At 46.6% G+C, this 27369-nt stretch overlaps 2 protein-coding genes across 3 annotated transcripts in view; both read left to right on the top strand.

The window, feature by feature from the left end:
• Positions 1-27369, top strand: part of CCDC50 (coiled-coil domain containing 50) — a 316416-nt gene that overhangs the window by 230534 nt on the left and 58513 nt on the right. The gene's annotated exons all lie outside the window — the stretch shown is intronic.
• OSTN (osteocrin) lies at positions 1057-27369 on the top strand. 2 transcript variants are annotated; one of them, XM_083613004.1, is made up of 5 exons: positions 1057-1277; positions 12898-12996; positions 16070-16290; positions 18717-18796; positions 24754-26111. In XM_083613004.1, the coding sequence occupies exons 2-5, from the start codon at positions 12898-12900 to the stop codon at positions 24864-24866; spliced, it is 513 nt and encodes a 170-aa protein (XP_083469130.1). In that variant the 5' UTR covers positions 1057-1277; the 3' UTR covers positions 24867-26111. The 2 variants fall into 2 exon arrangements, with proteins under 2 accessions (XP_083469130.1, XP_083469131.1); XM_083613005.1 differs by lacking the exon at positions 1057-1277 and adding an exon at positions 9717-10017 and having other exon boundaries at positions 24754-27369.

Here is a 27369-nt window from a genome sequence, read left to right as displayed (position 1 = left end):
TGGTCACTGTTTTTTCTGTTGAATATATGCTATATGGTCATTTATGGACCTCATAGGTATCTCAAGCCATTTGCACATAACAAAACATCTATTTCATCAAAGTAATTGATAAAGAAAACAGTGATATTAGGTCCAGTCGTGATCAACCCTGGGGTTGTGGCGCTCATCTCGCTTTATTGGCCGAAGGAGCCGGCATACAGCTTCCAGGTCATGTGGCCAGCATGACTAAGCTGCTTCTGGCGAACCAGAGCAGTGCACGGAAACGCCGTTTACCTTCCCTCCGGAGCAGTACCTATTTATCTACTTGCACTTTGATGTGCTTTCGAACTGCTAGGTTGGCAGGAGCAGGGACCGAGCAACGGGAGCTCACCCCGTCGCGGGGATTCGAACCACCGACCTTCTGATCAGCAAGTCCTAGGCTCTGTGGTTTAACCCACAGCGCCATCTGCATCCCATTTTAGAAATGTACATCCAGGGTTTTTTTCCTTTAATTTTTTTGAGGGGCCCCCAAGAGAGTAGGGCCCTAAGCAAGAGCTTGTTTAGCTTATATGTAAATCTTGCACTGGGGCTGTTTCAAATAATAACATCAACCCTGTCTCCTTCAGGAGGGAGTTCCAAAGTTTAATTATGCACTTCATGAAAAAGTCTTTTACCTGTTCTGACTCTTCCGACCTTCCGCTTCATTGAATGATCCTCAAGTTCCAGTGTTAGGGGAGAACAAGGAAAACATTACCCTATCCCCTTTCTCCATGCAGCACACCATCTGATAAACTTCTGTCCTGCAAAAGCTCTGGGCTCAGAACACTTGCTTTTTTCTCTTGGGATTTAAGCCTTTTTTTTCTACCCGGATTACAAGGAAGATAATTTTTGTGGCCCTCACCCAACTTGCAAGATTCCCAGAAGAGGCGTCCAGCTGGGCTTTGTCGGGAAGAGATAGAACCCCCCCCCCAATCTGATCCAGCCCGCCCAGGTCTCATTTCTCGATAATCTAATTGCCCTGATCGGAGCAATAAATAAAACAGGAGAAATGAGCATGTGGAGAGGGGAGGGAGACCGAGAGAGAGAGGGATTCGAGACGAGGAGCAGTGGAAAATCTTGAGAAATGATGTAAGAGAGAGCAGAGGCAGGGATTGGAGTGCAGGAGCGCCTTCAGAGACTATAAAAACTCCGAGAGAAAAGTGAACATCAGAGATAAGTGAAGAGGAACCAGCTTGGAAGGACCAGGGTTTTTCGGGGAAGATTTGAAGGACTGATCTTCCAGGCTTCCTCCAGTCAAGGTGAGTGAGCAGAGGCCATCTCTCTCTGTGTGTCTTGCTTTTCTTACAACCCTTTGCTCCCATCCTAGCACTGCTACTTTGGAAAAGTTCTGCTCAGAACCAGCAAGAATATGCAAAGTCTGCAGGGGGTGACAAGAGGGTTTTCCTACCTGCACGCTGTGTGTCTCACTGCAATTCTCAGACGGGGCTGAAATGGACCAAAATTATCCCAGCGTGTCAAATGGTGTTCTGGAATGGGTTGTTTGCATTGTTCTTAGAGTTGTCTGAATGCAGGGAACGGCAGATCATATACCTTTTATTTATTATTGTTGTTTTTAAATGCCTTTGTTCAGCTGATTTTAAAAATGCAGTGTGGGCAGTGTGGTGTAGTGGTTAGAGTGTTAGACTAGGACCTTGGAGACGAGGGTTCGATTCCCACCTCAGCCATGAAACACATCGGTGACTTTGGGCCAGTCATCACCTTCTCTCAGCCTAACTTCCCTCACAGGGGAAGAAGTACTGCACAGAGCACCTGGAGCTTTTTGGAGGAGAAGGTAACATATAAATGCAATACATAAATAATAAAATAACTTCACAACATGATGCCCCTAAAGAAACATGCCAGAGACGCGAGTTGACTCAACAGCTTGGTTGCTGTGCTACTGAAAATAATATTTTTTTATATAAATATTTATTAGATTTTCCAATTTTATACAAACACAAAAAGAAAAAGAAAAAGAAAAATATTAAAAACAAGTCAATTTCAGTAACAATTTTTCAATAACATGTTTCTTTGACTTCCTCATACCTCCCCTTCTTGTTTTCTAGTTCAACTTGTTAATCCAGCAAATCCTAATCTCTTAACATTCCTTTTTAAAATAACACCTTATTTTCCACTCAACTTTTTAAATTTTATGACTTAAACAATTTTAATCCCTATTATCTTTATCATAACAGCTAGAGACCACAAAAGTTCAATCCAACATCTTTTCAGAGTTCATTAATTTTGTAGTGTTTCTGTAAATAGTCCTTAAATTTCTTCCAATCTTCTTCTGCCGACTCTTCTCCCTGGTCGCGGATTCTGCCGGTCATTTCTGCCAATCCCATACAGTCAGTGCTACTGAAAATAATATTAATGGTGTTCTCCGGCTTGCAGAATGGACTAGAAGTGAGAATTTAGCGTTTAGGGAAAGGAGAATTTTCTTAGCCAATAAAGTCATCCCCACCCCTTGGATTCATTCTCCGGTGAACTTTCAGAGGAGAAAGCAGCCTTCGAAAAGTTAGCTCAGAATAAGTTCCCACACTAAAAAACAGGAGGGAGGGATGCACACCTGGACTCAGGTATTTCGAACACAGACCTGGATGAAAGTAACAAGAGAAACACTCAGCCCACCTGCGACAGTCTTTGTTCATGTCCAATGCTCATTATTCTTAGAATCATAGAATTGCAGAGTTGGAAGGGACGCCGAGGGTCATCCAGACCAACCCACTGCAATGCAGGAATCTCAACTAAAGCATCTCTGGCAGATGGCCATCTGACTTCTGCTTAAAAACCTCCAAAGGAAGGAGACTCCACTGTTTTCCAAAGGCGTCCATTCCACTGTATTTTGCTCTCAGAAAGCACTCCCTATGTTTAGTCGGAATCTCCTTCCTTGCAATTTGAATCCACCGGTTCGGGTCTTGCCCTCTGGAGCAGGAGCAGAAAGCAGGCTTGCTCCATCTTCCAGCCCTTCAGATATTTGAAGGTGGCTATCGGATCTCCTCTCCTTGAACTGCCAAGAGTAAGAGAACCAACCAAGGGGGGCTTCCCTCATTAACCTTAACACCTGGTCTGGTCTGTAGGAAAGGAGTCGGCCTTGCAGATATTTAGGACCCCAAGTAATGTAATAATAATAATAATAATTTTTTATTTATATCCCACCCTTCCCAGTTCAGAAAACCGGGCTCAGGGCGGCCAACAACAAATTTAAAACACTTAATTGATGCAACAAAAAACAGCATAAAATACCGTCTAAAATGTGAATAACAATAAATTCAGAATTCAAAAATCAATTTAGGGGGGAAATCCATCCAATAAACGTTAGATGATCACCAGCGCTATCTGGCTAAATTAGTCCTATTTGTAGTCCTATGTAGAGGTTTAAGCACTAATTTGAGCACCTTGAATTGGTCTGAGAAATTAACGGCAGTCAATTGGAGTTATATGACTTCAGGAAGTCCCCTTGGCTAGCAGTCTAGACCAGCTGAAGGTTCTGAACTGTCTTCAAGGGCAGCCCCACTATGTTGCAGTAGTCCATGGGTAGGCAAACTAAGGCCCGGGAGCCAGATCCGACCCAATCGCCTTCTAAATTCGGCCCGCAGACAGTCCGGGAATCAGCGTGTTTTTACATGAGTAGAATGTGTGCTTTGATTTAAAATGCATCTCTGGGTTATTTGTGGGGCATAGGAATTCGTTCATTTTTATTATTTTTTTTCAAAATATAGTCCGGCCCCCCACAAGGTCTGAGGGACGGTGGACTGGCCCCCTGCCGAAAAAGTTTGCTGGCCCCTGCAGTAGTTCATCCCAAAGGTTGCTAGAGCACAATGGACAAGTCATCTCTGTTCAAAGGGGGATGTAGATGGCAGCTTTGGGAAACAGCACTTTTGAGAATGTAAGACGAGGCTGCAGGATCAGGCCAGTGGTCTCAAGAAACCAGGACTAAGAAGCATCTCTGCCTCCACATGCAAAGGGCAGAGCATAGCCATCCTGGCTCATAGCCATCAATAGCCCTTGAAATCGTCTAATTCTCTTTTAAAACCATCTCAGCCATCGCTATCTCCTGTGGGAGTGAGTTCCACAGTTGAACTCGGCCGCATGAAGAAATCCTCTCTTTCCTCTGCCTTGAACCTTGCAACATTCAGCTTCACTGGGTGTACCTTTAGTCTGAAGCGGACCCCAATAAGGCTGTTGAAGCTGTAGGGTGGCCTGGGAGGAGAAGGAGCAAATGGATTCCAGGGGGCTGGACTAGATGACCCCTGGGAACCCTTCAGTTCTATGATTCTAGGTCTAACCCTGCTGTATTGGCCACCTTTTACCCCTGTAGCAGCTGCTCCTCTCTCTTGGCCTCTGATCCAACCACCACAATCTCCTAAACACAGCCACACTTTAATGGACCTAATCTTGATTTTAAGAGCCAATGGCTAAATATAGTATAAATAAATACGGAAGCAAGCAAAGTCAAATATAACCTTGCGCCACCCCTGTTTCAGCAGAGGACTTTTGCCAAGATGTGCCCACAGCCTCGTGTGAGCCCTGAAGTGTTGACACCCGGAGTCGGGTTTTTGAGTAGATCCTAGCTATTTTTGTTCAAATAGGAATTTTCATCCCCTGAATACTTAGCCTTGTGCAATGATATTTCCCTTTCTGATCCTGTTCGATATCTCTGGCTGCTGTTAGCTCAGCCAGCCGTCCAAGCTGAATGTCGGAAGACGCAGAACAGGTAAAAGAAAGGACTTCTTCGCATAGTGCATAGTTAAACTGCGGAACTCACTCCTGCAGGAGGCTGTGACGCCAACCAACTTGGATGCCCTTAAAAGAGGATTGAGCCAATTCATGGAGGAGCAGGGGGCTATCAATGGCCATGAAATAAATAAATTGAGGTCTTATATACCGTATTTTTTGCTCTATAAGACTCACTTTTTCCCTCCTAAAAAGTAAGGGGAAATGTGTGTGCATCTTATGGAGCGAATGCAGGCTGTGCAGCTATCCCAGAAGCCAGAACAGCAAGAGGGATCGCTGCTTTTGCTACACAGCGACCCCTCTTGCTGTTTTTTTTCTTGTTTTCCTCCTCCAAAAACTAGGTGCATCTTATGGTCTGGTGCGTCTTATAAAGCGAAAAATACAGTATATCATAAATGTTCATAAATGTACCAAGCAAGCACGTACATAAAAATATAAACCACATGTCTGAAGCAGCACAGGAAAACAGCCCTGGAACCATTTTGGCTCCCAGGCTGACCAAATGGTTTCTCTGCAAGGTCGAAGGAAAATGGAAAAGCCTCCCCATTGTCTTGTCCTTCACAAAACCAGTCTTAAGGGCATGTCCGTGTATGAATAGGGTGAGCCTGTGACCTGGCTCAGGAACTAAGTATTTATCATTACAAAAGACTGGCCAGGCTCCCCAGGGTATCCAATCAAGTAAGCATTAACAGGTAACCTGCCAGACAGGAGAGAAACTACGCACTCAGATTTCTGTTGTAGATCGCCCTTTCTGTGATCTAGGTATGATGTGTCTGGGGGGTGGTCTTGAGCTACACCCCTTCTGTGATGTAGGTATGGTGTTTCTGGGGGTGGTCTTGGACTCCAAGGTGGGCAATTTCAAAAGTCTATATAAAGACTTGCATACCATTCTTCTGGGTTCCTCCTCCCTCCTGCGTGTGGGGAGTGAGGACCCTGTTGCAACAGATCAATAAAGATCAGGCTTCCTAGCTGCTTTGCTTCTCAATATTCTCTGGCTGGCCTCTGTTCTTTTCTCCGACCGATGGAGAACCTGCAAAGGACTCTAAAAGGGCTCTTGTGTCCCCCATAAGGGAATAAGGGCAGATTTTCGTTTATTACAGCTACTAGCCGGGATGCGAAGGAAGAGCGTTGCTCTTGTGTTCGAATCCTGCTTTTGGGTTTCTCACTGGGGAATCTGGTCAGCTGCTGTGAGAAGAGAGTGCTGGACTCCGTGGGCCACTGGCCTGACCCAAGCAGGCTTTTCTTATGTTCCTATCATTTCATTCCTGCCTTATTCCTTTCTGGATTAACCACCTGAATGATCCCAACCAGTCAGGATTCACGGCACAACCTAGCCAATTAGGGTTGGCCACACAGCGATATCGCCAAGGACAAGCAAAGGCGATTCTAACAAAAAAAAGAAAGAAAGGGAACTTTTTTTTCCCCAGAGCTGCTGGAAAATTGCCCAAAAGTCACAGCTTCTAAGAAAAACAACCACCTCAGGTTGTTTTGGCTCATTTCCAGTGTTAACGAAAGGAAGTGTGTTTTCTCAAGTCTCGGACATCCTGACACAGGGTTTAAGTAAATGATTGATGGTGCCCATTATCTGGCGGCATCAGCCGCTTGCGTTCTGCAAGATGTCTTTTCTCGTAAGCCCTCAGGATCAAAGCGTTATTTTTTTAAAAAAATAAAATAGCAAACTACTTGTGGCTCATCTTTCTCCCGGGATATAAGATCAAAATTGCCCTTTTCACATCAACATAGCAGTTATTTTCCCTTCTCTGTTGGCTTTTGCTACAGCAACCAGCCAACTCCTTTTTTGAGATAAACAAGGAATTTCAGAAGTTACCAAAATGCTGAAATTCTTGCCATCTCAGAGTTCCTGTCATTAACACCTACCAACCCTCGAGTTCAAGAAAGTGGATGGAAATTCGGAGGGGGCTGATAGTTCAATTCTAAGTTCATTACATGCCCATGAAGCAGGTGTGAATTATGGTTATGATTATGATTATTACATTTGTATCCTGTTATTTTCTTTTTTTTTTTAAATAATTTTTTATTAAAGGTTTTTATAACAATAACAAACATATAACAAATACATAAACAGATAAAAACAAAAACAAAACAAAAAACATGTACCATTTCATATCTTAATTTCTTATACCTTTCTTCCCCGACTTCCTCATGCCTCCCTTTTCTGTATTCCAAATTCTTATCAATTACTCAGCAAATCTTCCCTTATTTTAATTTAAATTTAATCTAATCTTCCTTATTCTCCTTGTCTTAACCCTTGCTAATAGTAACCGTTTGCTTTCCAGTCCAACATCATTCTAACTTTCATTAATTTTGTAATATTTCTTTAAATAGTCCTTGAACTTTTTCCATTCTTCTTGCGCTGCTTCTCTTCCCTGGTTTCGGATTCTGCTCGTCATTTCTGCCAGGCCCATATAGTCTATCACCTTCATCTGCCATTCTTCCAGTGTGGGTAGTTCTTGTGTCTTCCAGTACTTCGCAATAAGCATTCTAGCTGCTGTTGTAGCGTACAAAAAGAAAGTTATATCCATCTTTAACACCCCCTGTCCGACTGTATCCTGTTATTTTCTCCAAGGAGCTCAAGGTGGCTTAGAAGTTCTCCCCTTCCTCATTTATCCTACACAAAAACCCTGTGAGGAAACTGAGGCTGAGAGGCAGTGACTGGCCCAAGGACACCCCAATGAGCTTCAGGGCCAAGAAGAGATTTGAACCCGGGTCCCTTAGTCCTAGTCCGACACTCTAACCATGTGCACCCTGGATTTTCTTGGGGGAAAGGGTAGGATGTAAATGCAATGAATCATAATAAAAATAATACCAAGGAAAAAAAACAACTTCACAGCACTATAAAGCAGTACAGTGGTACCTCGGAAGTCGAACGGAATCAGTTCCGGAAGTCCATTCGACTTCCAAAACGTTTGAAAACCAAAGCATGGCTTCTGATTGGCTGCAGGAAGCTACTGCAGCCAATCGGAGGCCATGGAAGCCCCGCCAGACGTTCGGCTTCCAAAAATAGTTTTCAAACCAGAGCACTCACTTCCGGGTTTGCGGCATTCGGGAGCCAAAACGTCCGAGAACTGAGCTGTTCGAAAACCAAGGTACGGCTGTAATGTGAGCACAGTGCAAGCGCTTTTTCCAATAGAAGGAAAGGAGGAAGAAATCTCTCTGCAGCTTCTCCTTTTCACCTGGCCAAAGAAGAAGAAAGTCAGGTTGGCTTCCCCTGGTTCTTCTTTGGAAGAGGTGCTGCTATAGCCTGTGGTGATTGAATGGGCCTAGGATGGTCTTAGAATCAAAGAACCATTGGGCTGGAAGGGACCCCAAGGGTCATCTAGTCCAACCCCCAGGAATCACAGCTAAAGGATCCATGACAGATGCCCACCCAACCTCTGTTCAAAAACTTCTAAGGAAGGAGAGTCCATCACTCTCAGAGGGAGCCTGTTCCAATGTCAGGTGTCTTTTATTTTCAGAAAGCGAATTCTACTTTCCTTGGTTGTCATTGAAATGCAACGGTTGGGGTCCTCCCTTGTGGAGCAGCAGAATACAAGCTTGCTCCAACTTCTATGTCCGATATTTCATAGAATCATAAAACCATCAGGTTGGAAGGAGAAGCCAAGGGGCATCTAGTCCAACCCCCTGCGATGCAGGAATCTCAGCTAAAGGACCCCGTCAGATGGACACCCAACCTCTGCTTTAAAACCTTTCAAAGCATGATGAGTTCCTGTAAGAATGTGATGTTGCCTCATTCATTTTGGATCAGCTTTGTTCTCTGTGATGTACTGAGTTGAATAGGATCCAAACTGCAGCAGTCTGATTGGTCCTAGAACAATAGGATCCAAAAGGCAGCAGTCTGATTGGTCCTAGAACAATAGGATCCAAAAGGCAGCAGTCTGATTGGTCCTAGAACAATAGGATCCAAAAGGCAGCAGTCTGATTGGTCCTAGAACAATGCAGCAGTATGATTGGTTGGCAGGAACCACCCAATCATGCTCCAGATAGAAGTGAATCCACAACCTGATTGGCTTACAGTAGAATTCCGGAATTAGCCAATCACGTGCAGCCCATTGTGTAAATAATGTATATAAAGCAGATACTTTGAGGGGACTTTCATTCATTCCTCCTCACCACTATGAGCTGAATAAAGAGCATGAAATCACTTTGCGACTCTGAGTATATTTCATTCTCAAAATGAACCATCCCATAATAAAGATGTCAAGGAAAAGACTTACTGCCCACTTCTGGTGCAACCTCATTTTGAGAACAAAGCTGATCCAGACTATAAGACTACAAGGTCAGACTGACAATAATTTGCAGGATTTCCAGCAGCTGTTACTGAGAAGCATTGCTGCCGTATCTCCTGAAGCAAGGAGTTCCATAGTTCAACTATTGTTGCTTATGTTGTTACATCTGAAGGCAGCCCTGTTTAGGGAAGCTTTTAATGACTGATCTTTTAATGCATTTTTAATCTTTTGTTGGAAGCCGCCCAGAGTGGCTGGGGAAACCCAACCAGATGGGCGAAGTAGAAATAATAAATTATTATATGATTATGATGATGTGTGCAACCAGCTAGTTGCAGGGCAAGGCTGAAGACCCCTGGCAACCTGTGAGCAGAGCTGGGCCGTTTACCTTTCCCACCTCTTCCACTCCCCGAGTTACCTGAATTGTGTTGAAGTCAAGATGCCTTTTTGCACTTCTGGACCTCTCTGTTTATTTTGATTAGCGTACAGGGGCTTATTTTTAGCTCGCCGGGATGAATGAACAGCAGCGCAGATGTTTCGCCGTGAAGGGGAAAAAAGTGTGTGTTTAACCTTGCCATTTATTTTTACGTCCCCCGCCCCCACTTCCGTAGGCAGATAATCAGGATGTGGGTTCCTTGCGCAGCGATAGGCTGCAGTTTCTCAGTTTGGAGGGGCAGAAACCTGCATAAAAATTCAAAGGACACAAGACGCCGTCTTATACTGAGTCAGACCGTCATGCCAACCCGATGAGTGTTGCCTGCACTTATCTGAGCTCCCAGCCTCACTGGGAGAATCATAGAATTGTAGAGTTGGAAGGGACCTCCAAGGATCATCTAGTCCAACCCCCCTGCGGTGCAGGAGCGCAAAGCAGATATACTCTGTTGCTGAGATTCGCCCTTTCGCCAGGGGCCGTAGAGGAAGGCAAAGAAGAACATCAGAAGAGCCTGCAGGATGAGGCCAATGGCAGATCCAGTACTGCATTACCCAAAGGGAGATTAAGACTGAAGATTTTCTGACGGTAAGAGCCATTCAACAGACGTCCTCGGGAGGTGGTGGGCTCTACATTCCTTGGAGCTTTTTAAGCAGAGGCCAGGTTGCCATCTATCAGGGATGCTTGAGCTGAGATTCCTGCATTGGAGGGGGTGGACTAGATGGCCCTTGGGAGTCCCTTCCAACGCCATGATTCTGCAAACCTGTTCTCACCGTGACAAAGATTCCTGTGAGAAACCCACAAGCAGGATTCAAGCATGAGAGGAACACTCTCCTGTGGTTTCCAGCCAGTGCCGGATTTACGTATAAGCTATGTAGCTTATTCTTCTTCTTAATTGTATTTCAAATCAACAATTACACGGATAAAACACGTATTTTGTGATGTGCAAATGGCTTGAGATACCTATGAGGTCCATAAATAACCATATAGCATATATTCAACACAAAAACAGCGACCATTTGTTGTGGACAAAGGGCAGCTGGACATAAAAAGGGCCCCATGACCTTCAGGAGCTGAGGGCCTCATCAAACCTCAATCCGGCCCTGTTTCCAGCAACTGAAAATCAGAAGCATTGCCACCGCCAACTGTAGGGGCAGAACGCAGCCATTGTGGGTATGTGAACAACCTGAGTCTGGTCCCCATCAGCCTTTGCAACATGGGCCAGAGGACAGGGACGCCAGCCGTGGCTCACTGGTCAAAGTTTCTAGGATGCCATAACCATCGAAAAGAGTTCTCCCAGAACACCATGACGGAGAAGTTCCAAGATCCTCTCTCCCCATATTTTGTTACCCCCTGAATGGGATGGAGAAACTGCAGGAGTGGTTTTGGGCTACCCTTACATATGTCTCATGGGACGCGGGTGGCGCTGTGGGTTAAACCACAGAGCCCAGGACTTGCCAATCAGAAGGTCGGCGGTTCGAATCCCTGCGACGGGGTGAGCTCCCGTTGCTCGGTCCCAGCTCCTGCCAACCTAGCAGTTCAAAAGCACATCAAAGTGCAAGTAGATAAATAGGTACCTCTCCAGTGGGAAGGTAAACGGCATTTCCATGCACTGCTCTGGTTCTCCAGAAGCGGCTTAGTCCTGCTGGCCACATGACCCGGAAGCTGTACACCGGCTCCCTGGGCCAGTAAAGCGAGATGAGCGTCACAACCCCAGAGTCGTCTGTGACTAGACCTAATGGTCAGGGGTCCCTTTACCTTTACTAAATATGTCTCAGCATCTACAAATATATTCAGAGTATGTATGGTTGTTTTGTAACATTTAAAACACAGCAGTGGGGTTCTAGATTTACAGAGGAATATCTAAAGCTTTTATCAGCAGAGAGAAAACTCTTTCTCCATAATAATAGTGATGATGATAATAATTTATTATTTGTACCCCGCCCATCTGGCTGGGTTTCCCCAGCCACTCTGGGCGGCTTCCACAAAGACCAAAAATACACTAAAATGTCATACGTTAAAAACTTCCCTTAAGATGTCTTCTGAATGTCAGGTAGTTGTTTATCTCTTTGACATCTGGTGGGAGGGCGTTCCACAGGGCGGGTGCCACCACCGAGAAGGCCCTCTGCCTGGTTCCCTGTAGCTTTGCAATGAGGGAACTGCCAGAAGGCCCTCGGCACTGGACCTCAGTGTCCGGGCTGAATGATGGGGGTGGAGACGCTCCTTCAGGTATACTGGGCCCATGGCTTCCTCTGCTGAAGAATCCCAGGACCTTCATCCAGGAATTTTCATAGTATCATCAAATTGTAGAGTTGGAAGGGAACTCCAAGAGTCATCTAGCAATGCAGGGATCTCAGCTCAAGCAGCCATGACAGATGGCCATCCAACCTCAGCTTAAGCACCACCAGTGAAGGAGAGTTCACCCCCTTCCAGGGGGTCCCTTACCGCCAGAAAGTTCTTCCTAACCTTTACTTGCTCTCTCCTTTCTCCTCTTTAATTTCTGCAAAGCTTGTCTCTTTGATGCCAGCTGAAGTCCTCGCTGCGGGATCACATTCACCCAGTGCTTTACCAACTGCACTGGCTCCCAGTGGAGTACAGGGTCAGGTTTAAGGTGCTGGTTTTGACCTTTGAAGCCCTATATGGCCTAGGACCCTTGTACCTACGGGACCGCCTCTCCCGGTATGCCCCACGGAGGACCTTAAGGTCCACAAATAACAACACCTTGGAGGTCCCAAGTCGCAAGGTGGTTAGATTGGTCTCAACTAGGGCCAGGGCCTTTTCAGCCGTGGCCCCGATCTGGTGGAACGCTCTGTCACAAGAGACTAGGGCCCTGCGGGACTTGACATCTTTCCGCAGGGCCTGCAAGACAGAGCTGTTCCACCAGGCCTTTCGTTTGGACTCAGTCTGACCCTTAGGTTTCCCTCCCCTTACGGTTTTGATCTATGGGCTACTGTTAAAATGAGATTGCATTTTAACCTGTATTTTAAATTGGTTTTCCCCCCTCTATTATGTTTTTATTGTAATTTTACTGGTGTTAGCCGCCCTGAGCCCAGCTCTGGCTGGGGAGGGTGGGGTATAAATAGAAATTATTTTATTATTATTATTATTATTATTATTATTATTATTAATTCAGCCAGGCATTTTAAACAGCTTAGATTTTTTAAAATTATAATCTCTGCTCCTTCCATTACCATTTCCAATTTACCATATTGTTAGTTTATTTCCCCACTTCCTCCACCCGAAAGGAGAAATTTCCATTTTATTGGCATTGCATTTTAAAATATGGCACTTCCTTCTTTCGATGGTTGCGCACACCTGAGAACGGACCATACTGAGTTGACATGCAATTGTAGCTGATAATACCTGAGTCGATAAATACGCACCTTGAATTTCCCCCTGCTTGGAGTGGGCACCCAGCTGTGTGGGACTGGACCGGGCAAAGGACTGTGGCGCTGCTTTCTTTTGCAGATGCTGCGTTGCCAGCGAGCGGCTGGGTACCTCGTCTTGGCCATCACCCTCTTCCAGTGGCAATCCAGGACAACTTTCCAGGTAGCGGCATTGCAAGAGGTAAGTGGTGATCTCAAAAAAGGCCCAGTTGTTTCTGGCAAGCCCTATGGCTGGGATTTCTTATTTCAAAGCGCCCTCAAGCGGTCAGAGTTAAAATCTCTCTCTCTCTTTTTAAGTGCTCTTAAAAGCAGTTTGAAAAGACCATAAGAAGAGTTTTACTGCCATCAGTCCTCCTTCCTCTATGCTAGAGGCAAGGACAATTAAAAGTGGCTTTAAAAGAGGAATAGGCAAATTCCCGGAAGAGGAGAAAGTTGGTGGTGCCAGGTCAGCACTGAAGTCATAAGTCTCCGAAGCCAGAGAAGTAAACTCTTTACTCAACTAAACCCAAATGCAGCTCAGGTCCACACAACCCTTTTATTTCTTAAAGTATTTGCAGATTGATCAATATAGATCACTTTAATTCCAGCCAGGAAAGAATTACCTATGTCCTTTTTCTCTAATACCTTAATCAAAAATGACCAAGGCTTTCTCCACATCTAAAAATATTAAGGCGGCCTGTTTTTCATTTCTCACTTCCAAATACTCTATTAGGTTAATTACATTTCTTATATTGTCCTTCATTTTTCAGCCTGGTGAGAACCCGACTTGGTCTCTGTGGACTGACTCAGTCAGTGTCTTTTTAAGTGTGTTAGCTATAATTGTAGCAAATAGTTTAGGATCACTGTTCAATAAAGAAATAGGTCTGTAATTTTTTTGTCTTTGTTAAGTCACCATCTTGCTTAGGGATCAGGGTAATAAATGACACGGGAATTACTCCAGTCGCCAAAATTCTATTCATGGTGTCCTTAAGTGGTTCAAGAAGTGCATCCTGGAACTTTTTACAATAAATTGCCGAAAGTCCATCTGGCCCCAGTGCTTCATTCTATTTATGTTGTTGTTGTTGTTGTTGTTGTTTAGTTGTTTAGTCGTGTCCTCCTCTTTGTGACCCCCTGGACCAGAGCACGCCAGGCACTCCTGTCTTCCACTGCCTCCCGCAGTTTGGTCAAACTCATGCTGGTAGCTTCGAGAACACTGTCCCACCATCTCGTCCTCTGTCGTCCCCTTCTCCTTGTGCCCTCCATCTTTCCCAACATCAGGGTCTTTTCCAGGGAGTCTTCTCTTCTCATGAGGTGGCCAAAGTCTTGGAGCCTCAGCTTCAGGATCTGTCCTTCCAGTGAGCACTCAGGGCTGATTTCCTTCAGAATGGAGAGGTTTGATCTTCTTGCAGTCCATGGGACTCTCAAGAGTCTCCTCTAGCACCATAATTCAAAAGCATCAATTCTTCGGCGATCAGCCTTCTTTATGGTCCAGCTCTCACTTCCATACATCACTACTGGGAAAACCATAGCTTTAACTATACGGACCTTTGTTGGCAAAGGTCCGTATAGTTATTCTATTTATACCCATTTGTTATTCCGATATCGATATGGGTGCATTCAGGCTTAGTCGATTTTCTTTGGGTACTCGGGGTATGTTACAGTCACTTTCCCAGGAGGTCTTGCCCCAATGACATGGTTGCAAGGACTCAAGCTCCCTGCCTTCCCATCCCTCTCTAAGCTCTTCCGCTCCAGGTTTTCCCCACTCAGTCTCAAACTGCATCTGCACTCAACTGTTCTGCTCTTTTCATTTCTCTACGCGTTCTTGGAGACCAGCGGGGAGGACAGCTGGTTACAGTAGGAGGGGGGGACCTCCCTGGCTCCCTCAGCATCCTGCCTCATTGCTGCCTCTGTCCCCGCTCCTCTCCAGCCTCTGCTTCTGCCCCTGATTCTGGACTGCCCTCTGCCACAGCCTCTTCCTGCTCACTTAGACCTGTTACCTCTTCAGCTTCCAACACCTCCTCCTCCTCCCTGTCTTCTCTCTCTGACCATCCATTGTCGGCCCACACCTGTTCCCTGGCTCTTCACTTGAGGGTTCCCCAGCTGGTGCCTTGCAGCACTCCTCCGAATCCAGCCAGTCCATGGCAGAGAGTTATGTTAAGGATGTAAGAACATAAGAAGAGCCTCCTGGATCAGGCCAATCCAGTGCTTTTTCTTCTGGGGCCACTCAAGGGCACGCAGTACCAGCACCTTTCTTTCTAGAAGAAAAGCACTGCCAATGACTGCGCAAAATATGCAGCAAAGTCAAGTGTGGAAATAGAGATTCTAAAACCTTTAAAATGTGCCCCTGTAAGGTACAGTGGATGCTTGGGTTGCGAACGTGATCCGTGAGGGATGCATGTTCCCGACCCGCAGCTTTCGCAACCCACAGTGGTGCATCTGCGCACGCATGGGCTGCGATTCGGTGCTTCTGCGCATGTGCGACCGCCAAAACCTGGAAGTAACCCGTTCCGGTACTTCCAGGTTCCGGCAGTCCGTAACCCCAAAAAACGCAACCTGAAGCATCTGTAACCTAAGATATGACTGTAGTTCCAGTTTCTTTCCAAAGTTTCACACTTTCCCCAGTACTGGAAAAAGACCACACCTCTGGTAAGTGGTTTACAGTCATACCTTGTGTTGCGTTAGGTTCATGTTGCGTCTTTTCAGTTTGCGAACGTGGCAAACCCAGAAGTGTACACTTCCGGGTTTCGCCGCATGTGCATGTGCAGAAGTGTTCTGCGTGCATAACACATTTGCAGAAGCGTTCTGCGCGTTTCACGTATGCACAGAAGCATTCTGCGCACTACGAACATGCACAGAAGCACTCTATTGCATCGCGTGTGTGTGCAGAAGCGGCGCTCTAGTTACACACTTTTCGGGGTGCAAATGGCACCCTAGAACAGATCAAGTCCTTAACTAGAGGTACCACTATACTCACAACTCTCCTCTCCAAAGATCGGGTTCATGCGCTTTTCCATATAGCATTCAGAAAAAGCTGCACAGGCAGTAAAACTTAGCTTAGTTTTTTTAAATGGTGAAAGTTCCTAGATTATTAGTACAGGAACACAAGAGCGGTTGGCAAGAGAACGTTTTTTGGCAGATGCCAAAAATAGAACAGTTAAGGTACCTACCTGACATCAATAGGCAGGGAGTTCCAAAGTGTAGACTCAGTTAATGATATTGATAATTATAGTAATCCATAAATAATAGCTGGAAGATCATTCTTTTCTCCTTTGCAGCAGGCTTCGGCTCCTTCCTCCCCCCCGGGTGAGGGTCGCCTGTCTCTGTCTGGCCAGGAGAAGCCAGCTGCCGACCTGGTCGCAAAACTTCTCCTCTTCGATGAGCTGGTGTCCCTCGAAAATGATGTCATCGAGACAAAAAAGAAGCGGAGTTTCTCGGGGTTTGGCTCCCCTCTCGACAGGCTTTCGGCCGGTTCCCTGGACCTGAAAGCCAAGCAGAGGTGAGCTGTGAGGAAGAACTGGATCTCAGAGTCATGGAACTGCAGAAGAGACCCAAAGGTTGCTTTCTATGCGCAGGAAGAACTCTGCACATGCGTAAATGTACTCCCTTATGGATGCTGGTAGTTTTGTAAGCAAGAATGTGTGTACATCGAAGGACTCACCCACACCTCCTTTTGCTCTGCTGCTTCCCCCCAGGAAACCTACGGTTTAGTGTTGAATCGGAACAAATGGCAATCATGTTTTTTGCGGACTGCTGTTTGTTCCAATTTCGCGCTAAAGAGCGGGTTTTGGTGGGTGGGAGGAGAAGCAGTGCAAAGGCAAAGCCGCTGTGCCTAGGAAGCATGGGACTAGTGGGAAGCAGCTCAGACCCGTGTCTTCCAGGCAGGGGGCAAGAAGAAGGGGGCTTGCAATGCTAAAACAAATTTGCAATAATATGCATCGCACACTTCTGCACCGTACGTAAATTAATTTGCGTCATACTCAAAATACAAATGGAGATAGCGATTTGTCAAAGGAAGCAGAAAGCTTTCCATCGGCCTTCCCCAACCTGGTGCCCTGAAGCTGTTTTGAACTATGGATCTCATCAGCCCCAATAAGCAAGATTGAGTCTTGCTGTTCTTCTTTGGTGATCCCTCGTAGCCGAGTAAGATTGTCTTCCATAAACACGGTCTTAACTGTGAGTCCGTAAGTGACTGTGGAGGCCAATTCTGGATCCACATGCCCTTCCACAGTGGGGACATAGGTTCCTGGGTAGGAGTTGATCACGGTGAGGGTTTGCCAAGCATGCCTTCCTCTTAGCACGTTTCTCCCTTGCATCCTGAGTTTGAGTGTCTTCAAAGCCCGTGGTGCCTTTGGTAAAGGCTGTTCTCCAACTGGAGTGCTCGCAGGCCAGTGTTTCCCAATTGTTGGTGTTTATACTACATTTTTTAGCTTTCCCTTGAGATCTTTAAACCTCTTTTGTTGACCACCAGCATTACGCTTTCCATTTTTAAGTTGGGAATAGAGTAGCTGCTTTGGAAGACGATCATCAGGCATCCGCACAACATGACCAGTCCAGCAACGTTGAGGTTGAAGAATCATTGCTTCAACACTGGTGATCTTTGCTTCTTCCAATACACTGGCATTAGTTTGCCTGTCTTCCCAAGTGATGTGTAAAAATTTTTGGAGACACCGTTGATGGAATCTTTTGAGGAGTTGGAGATGGCGTTTAGAAGTGGTCCATGCTTCACAAAGGGACACGGGTGGCACTGTGGGTTAAACCACAGAGCCTAGGGCTTGCCGAGCAGAAGGTCGGAGGTTCGAATCCCCGCGACGGGGTGAGCTCCCGTTGCTCGGTCCCTGCTCCTGCCAACCTAGCAGTTCGAAAGCACATCAAAGTGCAAGTAGATAAATAGGTACTGCTCCGGAGGGAAGGTAAATGGCGTTTCCGTGCGCTGCTCTGGTTCGCCAGAAGCGGCTTACTCCTGCTGGCCACATGACCCGGAAGCTGTACGCTGGCTCCCTCAGCCAGTAAAGCGAGATGAGCGCTGCAACCCCAGAGTCGGTCACGACTGGACCTAATGGTCAGGGGTCCCTTTACCTTTATGTTTCACAAGCATACAGTGAAGATTGAGCCTTGCTGTAGCTTGAGATGGCCACAAGAGGGAGCACGTCCCCACCAAAAGCGCTCTGCCAATGAGCTTTGCTCTGTGGAAACCCCGTGAAAGCGACAGTCGCAAATGCGTTCCAATTCCAATTGGAACACTTTGTGATGCTTTGGTTCTTTTAGGGCCCTGCAAAAGAAACAGAGGTCTTGCGCATGCTGGATCCTAGCACTCATTGCACTAGTTCTAATGCCTATAAGGCCGCAAGAAGAGGCTGGTGGATCAGACCCACGGCCCATCTAGTCTAGCCTCCTATTCTCACAGGGGCCAGACAGGGCCCCAAATGAGAAACCTGCAAGCAGGATTCGAACACAAGACCAACACTCTCCCCTTCTGTGGCTTCCACCATCTAGGATTCAGAATCATCACTGCCTCCAGCCGTAGAGGCAGAGAAGAACCAGGCTGGCTAGGAGCCATCAATAGTTTTAAAAAAATAAATTCATGGCCAGGAGGGATATCTAGGTCATTGCTTCCTGCGGAAGTGAGTTCCAGGGTTCAGCTATCCTCTGAGTAAAGAAGGACTTTCTTTTCTTCTGCCCTAAACCTTCCAACATTCGGCTTCGCTGGGTGTTCACGAGTTCTAGTACCATGAGGGAGAAAACCATTCTCCCCCAGGCCATGAATAGTTTTATAAGCATATGTACATAGAACTTCCTCGCAGAAGAGTCGTCTCAGCCCCTGGCTGTTTTGGTGCAGGGCTTGTCTGGCTGGGTCTGATCAGAGTGGTAAACATCTGGAAAGGGGCACTGGGATATCCCAATTAATTGCATCTCATTACACAGGAAAGTTGTGGAAATTCCAAAGAGGCGGTTTGGAATCCCCCTTGACCGGATTGGAGTGAACCGTCTGAGCAACACCAGAGGTTAGCAGACGTGGGTAAGATAAAAGCGGACTTAGAATCATAGAATCATAGAGTTGGAAGAGACCACAAGGGCCATCGAGTCCAACCCCCTGCCAAGCAGGAAACACCATCAGAGCACTCCTGACATATGGTTGTCAAGCCTCTGCTTAAAGACCTCCAAAGAAGGAGACTCCACCACACTCCTTGGCAGCAAATTCCACTGTCGAACAGCTCTTACTGTCAGGAAGTTCTTCCTAATGTTTAGGTGGAATCTTCTTTCTTGTAGTTTGGATCCATTGCTCCGTGTCCGCTTCTCTGGAGCAGCAGAAAACAACCTTTCTCCCTCCTCTATGTGACATCCTTTTATATATTTGAACATGGCTATCATATCACCCCTTAACCTCCTCTTCTCCAGGCTAAACATGCCCAGCTCCCTTAGCCGTTCCTCATAAGGCATCGTTTCCAGGCCTTTGACCATTTTGGTTGCCCTCCTCTGGACACGTTCCAGTTTGTCAGTGTCCTTCTTGAACTGTGGTGCCCAGAACTGGACACAGTACTCCAGGTGAGGTCTGACCAGAGCAGAATACAGTGGCACTATTACTTCCCTTGATCTAGATGCTATACTCCTATTGATGCAGCCCAGAATTGCATTGGCTTTTTTTAGCTACAGATTTGTAAGGCCTGTTCCTTGGCTGCAGCCTATTATTATTATTATTATTATTATTATTATTATTATTATCATTATTATTATTATTATTATTCCGCCCTTCTGACTGGATTGCCCCAGCCACTCTGGGCAGCTTTCAACAGATAGGCAGTTTCCACGGGGTTGAAAATTATTCTGTATATCTGTTTCTTCCCCGCCACCTTCAAATGAGCCAACAGCGCGATGCGACGGCAAAAAAAGCTAATGCGATTCTAGGCTGCATCCACAGAAGTCTAGTGTCCAGATCAAGGGAAGTCATCGCATCACTCTATTCTGTCTTGGTCAGACCACACCTGGAGTGCTGGGTGCAGCCAGTGGCGGATTTGGGGCTTTCGGATTTCAGAGGCACCCTTTACGACACCAAAATTCAGCCCCCACCACCACTGCTGCCTCTTGCCTTCCATTTTACATCATTGTTGCAGCCGCCCCCCCAAGAGCCCCCTCTCAGATCAGAGCCCATTGCGAGTGAGACAGTCACACTGCCCGAAATCCGCGTCTGGCCCAATTCTGGCCCAATTCAGAAAGCTATTGACAAGCTGGGGAGCATGAAGGGGAGGGTGACCAAGATGATCAAGGATCTAGAAGCCAATAATAATAATAATAATAATTTATTATTTACCGGTATACCCCGCCCATCTGGCTGGGCTTCCCCAGCCACTCCGGGCGGCTTCCAACAAAATATTAAAATACCGTATTGCATCAAACATTAAAAGCTTCCCTAAACAGGGCTGCCTTCAGATGTCTTCTAAAAGTCTGGTAGTTGTTGTTCTCTTAGACATCTGGTGGGAAGGCGTGACACAGGGCCGGTGCCACCACCGAGAAGGCCCTCTGCCTGGTTCCCTGTAACTTGGCTTCTCGCAGAGAGGGAACCGCCAGAAGGCCCTCGGAGCTGGACCTCAGTGTCCAGGTAGAACGATGGAGGTGGAGACGCTCCTTCAGGTATCCTGGGCCAAGGCCGTTTAGGGCTTTAAAGGTCAGGACCAACACTTTGAATTGTGCTCGGAAATGTACTGGGAGCCAATGTAGGTGTTTCAAGTTATGTGGTCTCAGCGGCTGCCCCCAGTCTAGCTGCCGCATTCTGGATTAATTGCAGTTTCCGGGTCACCTTCAAAGGTAGCCCCACATAGAGCACATTGCAGTAGTCCAAGCGGGAGATAACCAGAGCATGCACCACTCTGGCAAGACAGTCCATGGGCAGGTAGGGTCTCAGCCTGCGTACCAGATGGAGCTGGTAGACAGCTGCCCTAGACACAGAACTGACCTGCGCCTCCATGAATAGCTGTGAGTCCAAATGACTCCCAGGCTGTGCACCTGGTCCTTCAGGGGCCCAGTTACCCCATTCAGGACCAGGGAGTCCTCTACACCTGCCCTCCTCCTGTCCCCCAAAAACAGAAACCAAGGAACAGTTGGGGGAGCTGGATATTGCTATCAGGCCTAGGCCTGACGTCAAGAATCAGGGAGTTCCAAAGTGCATGACAATGACCAGGTGTGCTGCCTTGCCCCCGTTCCAGAGGGTGCACACTGCCTCGTAGAACTTTGGGGGCCGCCCAGCCCCTTCATTGAAAATTTGTGGGTGCCTGGCCCCCCATGGCCCTGCATAGATGGCGCCTACAACAATGTCCACGCCAGGCATCATTTTATAAACCTTTAGCATTTCACCTCTTCCTGGTGTGAGGAATGCAGGGAGCACTTGGGTGAATGGTTGGAACAAATATTACTCGTTCCTGTAGGGCAGCCTTTGCAACCCTGGTGCTCTCCAGGTGGGCAAAGGGTGCTTTAGTGCATAGGGCATCGCAAGGGGTGAGGCTCTCACGCACCTCCCCTTCTTTGCCCTGGGGAGGGGACTCATAGAATCATAGAAGTGTAGAGATGGAGGGGACCGGTCATCTAGTCCAACCCCCTGCGATGCGGGAATCTCAGCTAAAGCATCCATGACAGATGGCATGGTCAGGAGCTCGTCCTACTCTTGAGTAGAACCCTGGCAGAGACACATACCTGACTGGCATGTTCCCTCCCTCCTGGCCGATGGTTTGGGAGCTTCAAAAGCTTTCTTCTGCCCGAACATCACAGCGACCGGTGCCAACAGACATAGGCACACTTAGGGATCTGCAGAGTCTTCGCAGCTTGCGTAACAGACCTCAGCAACTCAGCATTTTGGCTAATCTACTTTATTTACAAGGATGCGGGTGGCGCTGTGGGTTAAACCACAGAGCCTAGGACTTGCCGATCAGAAGGTTGGCGGTTCGAATCCCCGCAACAGGGTGAGTTCCCGTTGCTCAGTCTCTGTTCCTGCCAACCTAGCAGTTCGAAAGCACATCCAAGTGCAAGTAGATAAATAGGTACCGCTCTGGCAGGAAGGTAAACGGCATTTGTGTGCGCTGCTCTGGTTCACCAGAAGTGGCTTAGTCATGCTGGCCACATGACCCGGAAGCTGTACGCCGCCTCCCTCGGCCTATAGAGCGAGATGAGCACGTAAGCCCAGAGTTGGCCACGACTGGACCTAATGGTCAGGGGTCCCTTTACCTTTACTTTATTTACATCTAAACACACACGGAGCACTGCAACATGGCTCCCTCTCTCTCTAGCATCAGACAGTAAAGAGAAAGAACAAAGGACAATAGTCCCACTTCACGGAACACAGTTACACAAACATCCTGTCTCCGTCACTTCCCACTCTATGGAGTCAAAACATACACCGTCATGGGATAGACAACAATCCCATGACTGCAAATACGGAGCAGGAATTCTAACAGGGCTTCTATATTGCAGGGCACACCCACAAGAAGCTAAAAAGAAAACAGCCAAGAGGGGCCCTCAAACCTCCTTATTCAAGCTTGAAAAGCTCTAACTGGGAGGAGGCTGTGCGCATGTCCAGCTTGGGGGCTTTACAATGGGGACGTCTTGGTTGACCCCCATGAGAACAGAATGGTGGACCAGATGTGCCTTGGGCCTGATGAGAGCATCAGGAGAGCCTGGCTGGATCAGACCCATGGTCCATGCAGTCCAGCATCCTGTTCTCAGCAGTGGCCGACCAGGTACCCCTTTGGGGAATAATAATAATAATAATAATAATAATAATAATAATAATAATAATAATAATAATAATAATAATTTATTTATACCCTGCCCAGGGTCCTTGCAGCCACTCTGGGCGGCTTCCAAGAAAACACTAAAATATAATAACCTTGTGTTTTTTTTTATAAAATATTTATTAAAGTTTTCAAAAAATTTAAAGGAAAACAAAACACACACACAAAAAAAGAAAAAACCAAAAACAAACATATACCTTTCAATAACATTTTTCCTTGACTTCCCCACATCTCCCCTTCTTGTATTCCAATTCAATTTTTTAATTCAACAAGTTCCTATCCCCAAATTTTACCTTATTATATTTAAATCCTTTTTGTTTAACCAATTTTAACATAAATCTCAATCTTGATACATCAAATCTTATTCTTAATACCTTTTTCTAAAGTCAACCCCAATTCCATTTCACGATTTCCCCATTTTAATCTAGAATAACAAAACAAATTATTTACAAGAAAGAAAAAAAAGAATATATTTGTACCGCCTTTGGATACCCAAAACCCCACTCCCCGCTTTTCCCGGTTTCAATCTCCAACCAATGTCCATCAGTCCATCTGGTATCAGCCTGGTGATCTCACATCCGAGGCCCTTAAGTCTCTCTCCTTTCCTCTCTGCCGGTTTTTTTGATAGTCCTTTATGTTAAACGCCAAATCTCGGAGAAGCTCTGTCCCCAAAAGGTCCATACTTCTTCCTGCCAGGCCTCCATATTTAAAATTGTGATCCAATTCTTGTTTTTTACTTCTTTTAAGTCCAAATGTCCCAGAGACTCCTGCTTCCACTTTGATCAGATTTGTCTTTTCCTTTAAATCCATCTTTACAAGCCTTTGGCCTGCCAGGTCTCCATATTTATAATTGTAATCCAAATCTTGTTTTTTGCTTCTTTCTTTAATCCTCTGCTGCATTATAGCTCCTCCTTCCTTTCCCTCTGAATTGTCATGTGTAGCTTCTTCAAATTTCTCAAATTCCTTTTCTTGTTCAGCTGCAAGAGTTTTTAGTTCAAGGGCACAGTCTTTTTGTTCTGGTACAGAGACTTGAGTCAAGTCCCTTCCAATTTCCACAGGTTTGTTTGCTTTTTCATTCAATATTGTAACATTTCTAGCCAAAACAGTGCTTTGTTCTTGAAGTTTTCCCAGGCTACGAAAGATTTTCTCAAGTGCCGTCTGTATTTTTCCACTTACAGCCATTCTGTAATGTCCCAGAGCCCCCTCTAGGGGAGTACTGGTTACTTAGTGTTCCTTCCAGTTGTAAATCCAAAAGTCCTTTATTTTCCTTGATTTTCGACAATTTGTTACCTAAATGTAACAAATATGACCAGCCGAGGCAATAGAAACAAAGTTCTCTCTCTTTTTTTTCCCTCTCAGCTTTGACAGCTAGTTTGACAGCTGTCAAAGTCTTTTAAATCTCTCCAACAGGCTCACTCGCGGATCGCTCCCGGGTCCTGGGGGAGGGGTAACAATCCACTTTCAGAATTAAATCTTATCCTCCAGCACATTCACTTATACTGCCAAAACGTGAAATTAGTTACTTTTGACTTCTCACGAAGAAGATGTTCTTTTCAACCTTAGTTATCTAGTCCTTGCTTTAAAATGTTTACAAGAGGGGGAGACGGACTTCCTCTTTGCGCCTTCCCCGCTCGTGCCGAATCAAAAAAGGGGATTTTTAATATCCAATTTCCGTAATACTCACGGGTTGTTACTTTTAGTCCAAATTTCAAAGAAAGAAGTCAGCGCTCTCCAACCATGGCATGCGGCTTCGCTTCGCGGAGACGGGTAGACAGCTCTCAGCTCCGTGCCGCTCACCCCCGGTATGTTCCGGAGCCTTTAAAAAGGCTCCTTTGCAGCGGGGGGGGGGACGCAAATGGAGCCCGCCGAGCCTTCAGTTCACAGGCTTCCCCGCCTGTGATTTTTTTCGGGTCCCCGCTTCGCCGTAGCGGTAGAACCCTGGCTCCACGAAGCAGATTTCCTCCGGAGATCGGAGGAAATCCGCCATTACAGTTGCCGGCGCTGACCGGAAGTCTAAAATATAATAACCTTGAAGGAGGACCTGGACACAAAAGCCCTCTTCTCGCCTCCTGTGGCTTCCAGCAAGAGCTGTTCAACCTGTTCAGGAGCTCATTGATCCAGCTACAAGGCTCCTCTTATGGGTTTCTTTTCTCCCCCCCCCCCATGACTTCCCCCCCCTACAGGTTTGCCCGCCCTGGTGGACGCCCTCCGCAGAACATCTCCCACAGCCCAAGGCACTTCCGCCAGTCCCACCGCCACTCCCAGGGACTTTGCAGTTCAGAAACAGGCCTCCTAAAACCAAACAAAAGAAACATGCCTCCAGTTCTCGTTATAGCAGGATCTGCCCACTAGACCACACTTCCTTCCAGCTGACGCTCTGCTCTCCTGAATAAGGGAACAGAAAGTGGTTTTTTTGTCTGTTTGTCTGCTTGTTTGTTTATATGTATATAACAATTTCATTTGCATGCCACTTTTTTTATATAAAAAAGACTTTTGGGAGTCTGTCAACCTAAGAAGGGCTATTAGAATGCAGTGCAGCAAAATAGCAAGGTGGTGTTGTTGACTCTGGAGCAGCATTAATAAGCAAAGCTTCTTATTTCCACACACAAACACACACACACACACACACACACACACACACAAAACCCCTTTTCACCTGGTTACTGGTCCTCCATCTCAGGTCAGCTCAGGACCTCTGCTAAAGTTAGCATCTTTCCCATAGCTGTCAACTTTTCCCTTTTCTTGCGAGGAATCCTATTCGGAATAAGGGAATTTCCCTTAAAAAAAAGGGAAACGTTGACAGCTATGATCCTTCCCCATCATTACGATCCAAGCGCAACCTCCTGGCTGGCATTTCCTTCCTAAAGTTCTACCCATCTGGGTCCTGATGGTGGGGATTTTCTCATGTGGAGCCACCACATGCTTCTGAGCATCAATTTTAGGTAAGAGGAGCCTACTGGGTCAGGCCAATAGCTCCTTGAGTCCAGCATTACCTTCTCCCAGGGGCCAACCAGATGTGAACCCAAGAGCCCTTTCTCCTCCTGCGTTTGCAGCAACTGGTACCCAGAAGCATCCCTGCCTCCAACTGTGGAAGCCGAGCCCAGCCATCAAGACCAGTGAATAAATAATAAATAATTTTTTATTTATACCCCGCCCTTCCCGGTTCAGAAAACCAGGCTCAGGGCGGCTAACAGCAAATTTAAAACACTTAATTGATGCAACAAAAAACAGCATAAAATACAGTATAAAACGTGAATAACGATAAATTCAGAATTCAAAAATCAATTGGGGGGGGAAAGCCATCCAATAAACATTAGATGACCACCAGGGCTAGCTGGCTAAATTAGTCCTATTTGGGCCAGCGAGGAGACCAGGGGAGAATTAGCTGTGGGATCCCAGAGCAGGGAATCTTCATAAAAAGGGGAGGGGGAGGGAAGGAAGGGAAATAAAAGATTAGGCTAAGTTCAAATTGAAAGCCAGGCGGAATAGCTCTGTCTTACAGGCCCCGCGGAAGGAAGTTAAACCCTGCAGGGCCCTGGTCTCCTGGGACGAAGCATTCCACCATGTCAGAGCCACCACTGAGAAGGCCCTGGCCCTGGTGGAGGATAATCTGACTTCCTTAGGGCCTGGGACCTCTAAACTATGGTTATTCATGGAACTTAAGGTCCTCTGCAGGGCAGACCAGGAGAGGCGGTCCCGTAGGTACGTGGGTCCTAGGCCGTGAAGGGCTTCAAAGGTCAAAACCAGCACCTTAAACCTGATCCTGTACTCCACTGGGAGCCAGTGCAACTGGTAAAGCACTGGGTGAATCTGCTCCCATGGCAGAGACCCCGTGAGGAGCCTTGCTGCAGCATTCTGCACCCGCTGGAGTTTCTGGGTCAGCTTCAAGGGCAGCCCTGCGTAGAGCGAATTACAGTAGTCAAGCCTGGAGGCGACTGCCGCATGGATCACTGTCGCCAAGTCGCGGTGGGAAAGGTAAGGAGCTCTCTCCTCCCCCACAAATTTGTCTCATCCTCTTTTAAAGTGATCCAAGTTGGTGACCATATCACTGCTTCATGTGGGGGAGAGAGAGAGAAACTGCCCCCACAGCAAGTCCTGTCTATCTGGTAAGCAGCTTAGGACCATGACAGACACCTTGTGGAATCTTTGGAATCTGCCTTGCCTTCTGACCTCATCTCTTTCGACAACCTCTCTCTCTCTGGCTCTCAGCCCTGTTCTCATTCTCCGCTTCCCCTCTCCTCTCCTAAGAATCATAGAATTGTAGCATTGGAAGGGGAACCCACCCGGTCATCTAGTCCAACCCCCTGCAGTGCAGGAATCGCAGCTCACTCACTCCTTAAAGCTGCTTTGCGTGGGCACACAGACCACCACTGATTCTTCCAACTCTGAACTGTCTCTTTTGGTTCGATGCTGGAGACTGAAGCTTGGGGCCTTCTGCATGCAGAGCAGGTGTCCTGTGACTCTTCTTTCCAGATGGTGCCAGTTTCCTCAGCTTTGAAGTTTTGCTTCCTGCAACGTCGTATTTTCTCTTGAACTGCCTTCACTATTTTAACCACTGAAATCTTACATGTTACAAATGGGAAAAGAAACTGGGTGTTTGGGGGAACGATCATGCTTTGTCCTTGTTGATTGAGTCTCTCTCTCTCTCTCTCTCTCTCTCTCTCTCTCTCTCTCTCTCTCTCTCTCCAAGAAAAGCTCTGTATTTTCCTGACTTATGTGCTTGGAGATGCTCCTTATTCTAGAGCGATGGAAGAGCTGGTTAAACTCCATCATGTTGAAATAAAGCATAACGTGTCATA

This window comes from Podarcis filfolensis (assembly GCF_964270895.1).
Source record: "Podarcis filfolensis genome assembly, chromosome: 5".
Lineage (NCBI taxonomy): Eukaryota > Metazoa > Chordata > Lepidosauria > Squamata > Lacertidae > Podarcis > Podarcis filfolensis.
The sequence above is the reverse complement of the archived record's forward strand: the minus strand, read 5'-3'. Positions and strand labels throughout refer to the sequence as shown.